We start from the raw sequence: 8,608 nt of genomic DNA on the forward strand, positions 1-8,608 counted from the left end.
CCTGTGGGTAGGTGATACAAGCCTGTACTTACTGATCTCTAACTGATGCCTTTTAGTCATTGTAGGCTACTATATTTCGGCAAAGAAAAAATATATATGATATGGTCATGTGAATAAGAAATCAGAGTAAAAGAAGACAGAAAAACAATGATGATGATAAGGCCGAAAAATGAGTTATAATTGAAAGCCAAAACCGGCAGTGCAACGCCTTTTTTTACCAGTCAACCCATGTCAGAGTTCGTGTTACTAAGTCTATTTTATTTTAAGTTTAGCTTAAGTGACAAGAAAAGTTCTGTAAACTGGAGCTGGAGCCACATGTTGTATTTATTCTTGGATGTTCAATTAATGCCACTGTGTTATTGGTGACAGATGGGTGGCATCTTACAGACCAACCTTGTGTTTTAGTTGACAGCATGTTTACACGTACAAGGACACGGGTGGTTAATGTCATGATGTTGTAAAGTAGCTGGCAGGATGGTGTAACAGCTATTGTATACTGAACGTCAGAAACACTTCATTCCAATGAAACAACTGTATTACTTGAGGTTTTCCTCCTCAAATTATACATGGACATAAGACAATCTTGTTCGTATACATGCTGTAGCTCCGTTATTATATACTTCCTATATAAGCAGAAGCATTAAGCAATGTATTTGGTTTCTTTATCATGGCGATCAGCACTGAACTCGACTCGAGATTCAGGTGAGACATTTTTCTGTTGGTTACCGTCAGACGTGGTCAGGTAAAACAAAACTACAGTGGAAAAGACTAGAGAGACCATGTTCAGGATGGATGTTCACATTTCTGATCTAAAACAGGTTCAGATGACTGAGAACCGAGTTTGAGTGGTCTTTATTTTAGGCAGAGTACTTCCAGGATGACAGACAATACTGATCGCCAGGTGCCTACTTTATCTAAAACACGTTATATACTACTACAAACTACTAGACATGTGATGAATCTTTCTAATCGAAACAACAGATGTTATATATATCACCACTTTCTACTTCTACTCCCACACAGTACGTTTTATGCATCAGTGTCCAAGCAATCTAGAATAGTCCGGTTTCACGAGTAAAAATTGTTCAGCATCACACTAAAAGGAACATCAATGGCAAAGCACTGTCCCAACTACAGAATATAAAATACTTGAAGCTGTTGATATTGAGACGGCTGCCAGCTAATCGCATTCGTGCCTGCATATTTTCAGGGACAATGGGCCTAATTTTTGTTGCTATATATCATGTCAAAACTAAAGCTAAATAAACCTACAAGACTGAAAAAACAAACCTCCGGAAAATGAAACTACAAAATACTACAACAAGTTTTGTTGCTATCATAATTAAGCCCATGTCTTTTACTTTCTTGTTACAATCATAACTATGAGCTTACGTTGGACTAACTGCTTTGCTGAAATCCAGAAAGAAAGGCTTGAACAAAATCGACGAAACGCTTTTAGTATTATTTTGATATATATGCGTCGTATAATAAACCGTTGTCAATACATGTGGATTGAAACTAGTACTAAGTAGTTATTTGTTCAAATGGTAACACTATGTCGATAGTCTGTTCACATCATTGTTTTGATCTATCACATACTTGTTGACCATAGTGATGCTTTAGTTACTACAAATGACCCAGTTCACTGTAATTTTTCACTGTAGTGAAGACTCCTAGATGCTGATGGCGTTGGGGATGTTCTGGGGGTCCAGATAATCGTACGGCTGGAAACGTTTCCTCTTGTTTTTATACTTGATCTCGTTGGAGATGCGGCTCAGTTCTTGCTGAAACCTGGTTAAGAATTAAACATGAAAATTTGATGCTGTTTCAATTTCAGGAAAATGCAACAATTTTAAAGGCTGTGTAAATTAAAGGCTAATGAAAGATATGTTACAAATCTGAATAATAAAAACAAGAACTTACTCAAAGATGACTTGGTCAACCTCCTCTCCCCGGAGGTAGTCGACCTCAAAGTCACCCAGAGGTTGCGTCGCGCGTTCACTGAGGATCAACCCCAGAGTGTTGATTTTAGCGGCGTCTTTCTTTGCTGGAAGTGCGTCCAGGACGTCCTGCTCCGTCAATGCAGCCTAATATTTTGATAGATGAGGTAGAATATCAACAAAACAAGGAAGGAACTGCGTAATCATCATCATCATATATCATCCTCCGAAGAGGTGGAGCATACAAAGTTAGATCTCCAAAACTGTTTGTCATCCATCGCAGAGAAGTTCCTGGCCCTCCAAGCGTAAACTCGTGTATAGAATCGAAGTATACCATGTACTGTATATTCCATTGCTAGAAATGTTAATATTTTGATAACTAAGCTATCGAATCAAGAACCGTGCTTATCTAGTTCTGTGTCTGAATGGGTTAGGGTCAAGATCAGGCAAGTGTGGTTCTGAGTAGTCTCAGAGTTTTCTAGCTCGTAGATTTGCCCCAGGTACGGTTCTGATTTGCCCCAGGTACGGTTCTTCATACGAGTGGGCTATCCATACCCGTGCCTGAGCATGGGTCTGGATAAAGCAAGGTACTGGGTACTGCATCAGCTATATCTAAGCCGTACAAGAATGTTGTGGATAAAATCAGTGTAATACTGGCATGCCATCGTTTAAACAATAAATCGGCTCTCAAAGTCTTCCAATACAAGAGGGTGTGAAGAAAATGATGATATGAAACCTTAGTACTGGGTGGATCCTTGATCAACATGAGCGGCATGGCTGGTACGAAGCCGTACTGGTCTAGCTGCATGAAGTTGACGGCTGCGTGCTGCACGCTGCTGGTGAAGATGATGGAGGTGAGGGTCTGGATCAGCTCATCCAGTGTGGAGAACTTCCCGTTTCCGGGGATTCCCTTGAACAAGAAGATGGTAACCAATGACAGTTTGGTAATATAACAAAATATGGCGTGTTCTAAGGCTTTACACATTGCGATTTACGGGCTAGTGGTTCAAAGTGCGCGATAGCATATGACAAACTTCTTTGTACTTTTTGGAGACGTAGTCTAGATGGACGATGTTACGTAACATTCATCAATTGTAAAGCTTTGAATATCACACCTTGATCGCAGTTTTCCCACCCTCTGTAGAAACAAGAGCCTCTGCAAAGGCCTGGATCTCGTGATCTTTCTGTAGTTTTGTGGATCGATCTAGGAAACATTATGGATGTCAGTTTTTAGAGTTTTGTCACCTTATAAAATACAACGACTTTGGCATCTGGCCTACACTTATCGCTGCGTTACGCTGGCCAGTCACCAGCCAAGAACGTAATCTTCTTCCATTGTTGGAGGGAAACTTATATTACCAGCCAATCATATTGCCTACTGCTCGTAAATGGCAACATGATTGGCTTTTGACGGCTTGCTGGTGTCACAGTGATCTCGCCCCCCAGCGATTTCGCCCTCCCTGCTGGGTGAGATCGCTAGTGATTTCGCCCTGCCTCCGTAGATCTCGCCTTCCCTCCCCCCTCCCGCCCCTTAGCTAGTCTACTTTTTACACCGTACCACAGGTATGGCAGGTACACACATTTGATTAACAATTCTAACGATAGTATTTCATGCATGTTCGGTTGAAGCAAGAAAGTAACCTCATTGGTTGAAATATTCTCTCTTTCTATGCTCAACATCATAGGCATCTCAACAACACAGGGTTTGAGCTGAACATTGGTGAAATAGTTTTGAGAGTGTTCACATAACTCCGCAACGTAATTCCGCAAATACAACGAAATACTATGATTAGAATTATTTAACAAATTTGTGTGCTTGAACGTGTTTAAACGGAAGTTTTTGAGGAAATAACTGATTTTCTGGTGGGCGAGGTGGGGGGACCAAATCACTAGCGGTGAGGGCGAAATCTCTAGAGATCTCGACCCGGGAGGACAACATCTCTAGAGATTTTGCCCCGCGAAATCACTGGGGGGGGGGGGCAAGATCGCTGTGACACCGGCACTTTTTGCAGCAAGAAGCATTAAGCGCACGACAGCATTTTGTAATTATGTTCTAATTAATCTTTAGGTAATAATAGTATGAATACATAAGCAAAGGTAATGGCTATTCCTCCCTACTTAACTACTGGTATCGAATTGTGTTTTCCGGACCTACCAGCGTTGCCATAGAATATCTTCACCACTCCTGTGACATATTCTTTAATGGCGTTGTAAGTTGGCATCGCGTCGTCCCTATAGTAGTACTTTGGGAGGGCCTTCACATCGTCCACCTGATTAAAAAAACATTTGCATAAGTTAAGTTTAACAATAATTCCCACTATTTACCACAATGGTTTTAAAACATTTTCTTATTTATTATGCAAATGAGTTAAACGACGGTACATCAACAGCGATAGCTAGTACCTGTGATGAAATGAAATTGATATACATGGAATTTTTGGATGCAGTACTCACGCCTCGTGCCTTGAGGTCTTCTGGAAGCGTCCCATCCACGTCCATTCGCCATGTCTTCAGTCTAATGGAGAAATGTGACGATTCAGTCTTCATTTAGGTAAACATCAAAGAAGAAAGCTGTCAAAAATTACCCACTTGGGTGCTCAAAAAGTCACATAGACAGGGCAGCTTGACCTTTAAATTTTTGTCCATTTAGTCCATAATTCTTTGTCATCGTATCAAAAAACAATTAGACCGGAATGGCCTCTGACCCCCGGTCTGTAGATCTACCCAGCATCAAAAAGAAGGACTCCCCCCCCCCCTCCAGCTGCGAAATGCCAACAACTAGCAACATACCAAGAAAAAGGCTGTCTACAGTTGGATGGATGCTCTCGTCAATGGGCCTTCTGAGCCTGTGACCTTATTTGCGTAGCGGTTAATGGTGGGGCACATCGATGATATTGTCGTCTTCTTTGATAAGTGAATTTCATTAAATATTTGGTGATGTCTTACATGAAACATGTGCCGATGATATACTAGTAGTCATCCTCTTTGATAAGTTAATTTCATTAAATATTTGTGATGTCTTCTTACATGAAACATGTGCCGATGCCGATGTCTTCTTTGATAAGTTAAGTTAATTTCATTAAATATTTCAAAAGCAACCTTTAAACGCAAATCTTCAACATCACACTAATATTACCACATTGAGATGTTCCATATTTACCTTCGCCAAGAAGGTTATGTTTTCAGTAGCGTTTGTCTGTGTGTGTGTGTGTTTGTGTGTGTGTGGTTTAGCAAGATAACTCAAGAAGCAGTGGATGGATTGGAATGAAACTTGGTAGGTGGGTAGGTCTTCATGAGACCTAGAAATGATTAGATTTTGGGCCCCCTGGCGACTTTCCTAGGTACTGCAGCAGAACTTCCGGTTTTGATATCTCGTGACCTGGACATGCTAGGGTCACGAATTTTGGATGGCAGATAGCTCTTGGGATAGAGAAAAAGTGACATGAGTTTGGGTCCCCTAGCGGCTTGTTCTGGAACTGCAGGAGCATTTGTTGAAAAAAAATTCGAAGGACGATAACTCAAGAACCGGTTGACGTATTGTCGTGATTTTTGGTATGTAGGTAGTTGAAGTGATGCTTGACATAATCAGATGGCAATTATGCAAATCAGGACTTAATTTGCATAATTAATGAGGAAATTCTATAAATCTGCCTTGTTCAATAATAGAACTATGAAACACTTGTGACATCTACTTGAGAACGAGAAAAACATCTGAGGATATAGATTATGTAAATGAGGACCTAATTTGCATAATTAATGGCAAATTCTTATAATTCCATAGTTGTAACTGCTGCACCCCGAATTTCATACTTGCCACATTTGGAAGTTAAGTGAAGGTGAACATCAATAAACATAATTTATTCAAATCATGACCTCATTTGCATAATTTATGAGGAAGTGCTATAATAGCCTTTTTGTTATGATAAGGCCGTCATTGGATGGAGAATATGATCAACTGATATAATCCATGCAAATGAGGCTCTTATTTACAAAATCAATGATTAAAATTGTATAATTCGTCACCCGCAAGGGTTAACATCATTTGGCGAAGGTATGAGATCGTGGAACTCTTGTTATTATTTCACTGACATATTGACGTTTTACGAAGTTGTACAGATTTCATAACCTAGGATGTCACCTTTTTTTCATCAGCTCGAAGGCACCCTTCTCTCCGATCATCGTGATTTGGGTAAGGCCGCCGCCTTCGTTGATCAAGGCTTCCCTTCCAAAGCTGAAAAAATATATCACGAAAGAAAATTGACAATAGACAGATACTTAGTAAAAAGAGCATTCATGATAACCTCTGCAATCAAATAAATAATGGGATCAGACATTTACCTGTCCCGTTATTTAAACGTTAGAATTAACTTGAACTTTTATGATTTTAAATCTCAGGATGCTGCGTCCTTGAGTAAACAAATGGATGCTTCTGTACTTTAATTTGGAAGCTCACATGAACCTGTAGATAACATAAACTGATTAAAATTAAATTCATGGAGATTTCAGCCGTGTCTACTGCCTGAAACAAAGTCATATTACCGGGAAGATCTTTTTGATAAGGTTGTGGAGGTTTCCCCACTAATTTTCAGCAAATCATTATAAAAGAAAGCAAAATGCCCAGAAAGTTGCAGCAAGGCGAAATACACCATGCACCAAACATAAATACTACAATGAACATAGCAAAGTATGTAGTCTGGAGGACATGGTGTGAGAAAGATGTGTACGGTTTATCACTGGTCCACATATTTAGAGATGAGGTAAAATATTTTTTCAACCAGGAGTTGGACAACTGATGTAATGATGCTTATGTTTTTAGATATTTTCTCACTGTACCGTATGTAAGTGTCTTTTGTAAGTGTATTTTGCATTGTAATAAAGAAAAAATCATACTCGTTGATGGCCATCAGGTTGAAAAAGTGAGGCTCCAGGAGGCGCTGGATCGGGTGTGAGCGGGAGAGTGTTGTCTTGGCCGCAAGAGCGCATGCCTCAACCACGAGGTGGGTAAAACCTGGATAACAAGAAAGGGCAGATTATTATATTAGGTCTTCGTAACAATAGGATGTTGGGCTTGCTATATAGCTGGAAGCAATGCAGCATGGTATAAAGTTACAAGAGTTCTACGATCTCGTACCTTCGCCAGATGATGTTAAAATTTAGGACTTCCAAATACGAGCGCATACACAGGCTACCAAAACACAAACTTCTGATGAAGATAACTAGGATGCTAAGATTTTTTCAGAATATGTCTGCTGAAATTCAATCAATGTATTGATATCTATACGGTTGATGTTAGAACATGCATTTGAAAAAGACGATGTACAAAGTCAGTGACAGTACCAAGGTGGGGTACAGCCTCGTGGTAGTTCCCATCTGCGCAGTTGAACCACATCTTGGCATAAAGCCAGGTGTACTCGGGATCGCTTGGCAGGAACACCTGTGGTTTGGACACACCGTTTAAACTATTGGCTGGCGTCACTAGCATACATGTATGTACGTCAAGCTACTATCCTGCCTGGCAGCTAGGTCTACTCTTCGTGCTTGTCGCTGCGTCATCAGCGCTTATCACCCGTCAACCAATTAAATACTTCCCCTTCTGTGGTTGGATGTAGAATTTCCGGCCAATCACGTTGCCTCTTGTCTGTAGACGGCGACGCGATTGGCTAGTGATAACTGACCAACACTAAGGCAGCGACAGGGACGTTGCCTGATATATTGGCAAGACTAGTACTGGCACTAGATCTGTTGCCCCGGCCTCTCTAAAATCGTGATTTGGATTTATTATCTCCGTAATTCATCCCGTAGTAGAGTTTTAATTTTCATATGAGCATGATTTGAATTGACATTTTACATTGATTGATCTAATAAGGGTTGCAAATCATCATTGAATAAAATCATAAGTAGCTTCAATATATGACATTGGATGGTACATGTACATCGAATGGAATGGAATGGCTTTTTAGACAATAACACAGAGAAAACATTCGATGGTCTAATCAGAATCATCGGAATTAAACCAGACAACTTACCGGATGCTGCTTTCCTCCGTCGTTAGGGTACAGTTGGATGGCTACAGGCACCAGATCTTTGTTGTCGTTGACGAAAAACAGACCATATGGTGCACACATCTGTACAGGAAATTGAAACGTTTGTCAGTGATACTGATAACAACGAAATCCATCCCGTATTTTGTGAAACATCAAACCTACAAGACGAAGGCCTATCGTGCGCAGCATTCCTCGGTTGACAGGCTGTGCCTGTTCCGCAGAATAGTGATGCGATGCCGACCTTGATGCCTCGCATGTTGTACCTACCGCCCGCTCGGACGCTTTTGTATCGGGGCTTGTACACGCTGGCGCCGTGTACCCAAGTGCGTTTGCCGGCGATAGCTGACACAAAAACCTATCGAACCCCAGCGCAGGATCACTCGGTTTGCAAGCCTGCGTGTGCCGCAAATTCGTGATGCGTTGCCGGTCGTGATGCGTCGCACATTGTATCTGCCGCACGCTCGGACGCTGTTGTGTCGGGTACCCAAGCGCACTCGCCGGTGATTTTGTGATGGCTTACACGAACGCTACGCCGAATACTAGTAACCTTAGTAGTGTGGTGAACTTTTGAGGACATCCCAGTTTGGTGAGGATAGTCCACAGTGCTTCCCTGTTGATGCTATC

At 41.1% G+C, this 8,608-nt stretch overlaps 1 protein-coding gene across 2 annotated transcripts in view; it reads right to left on the bottom strand.

Moving 5' to 3' along the window:
• Positions 1-288: 288 nt before the first annotated feature.
• LOC109481529 (allene oxide synthase-lipoxygenase protein-like) overlaps positions 289-8,608 on the bottom strand; it is an 18,572-nt gene continuing 10,252 nt past the window's right edge. For both annotated transcript variants that reach the window (XM_019784105.1, XM_019784106.1), the window contains exons 12-21: positions 7,967-8,065; positions 7,278-7,374; positions 6,831-6,948; positions 6,079-6,171; positions 4,395-4,455; positions 4,096-4,210; positions 3,056-3,144; positions 2,677-2,850; positions 1,924-2,087; positions 289-1,791 (exon numbers count right to left, since the gene is read on the bottom strand). In XM_019784105.1, the coding sequence (XP_019639664.1) occupies positions 1,674-1,791; positions 1,924-2,087; positions 2,677-2,850; positions 3,056-3,144; positions 4,096-4,210; positions 4,395-4,455; positions 6,079-6,171; positions 6,831-6,948; positions 7,278-7,374; positions 7,967-8,065 (1,128 nt within the window). In that variant the 3' untranslated portion in view covers positions 289-1,673. The remainder of the gene's footprint in view (positions 1,792-1,923; positions 2,088-2,676; positions 2,851-3,055; positions 3,145-4,095; positions 4,211-4,394; positions 4,456-6,078; positions 6,172-6,830; positions 6,949-7,277; positions 7,375-7,966; positions 8,066-8,608) is intronic.

This window comes from Branchiostoma belcheri, unplaced genomic scaffold, assembly GCF_001625305.1.
Source record: "Branchiostoma belcheri isolate BF01 breed outbred unplaced genomic scaffold, Haploidv18h27 scaffold56, whole genome shotgun sequence".
In the NCBI taxonomy this organism is placed as follows: Eukaryota; Metazoa; Chordata; class Leptocardii; order Amphioxiformes; family Branchiostomatidae; genus Branchiostoma; species Branchiostoma belcheri.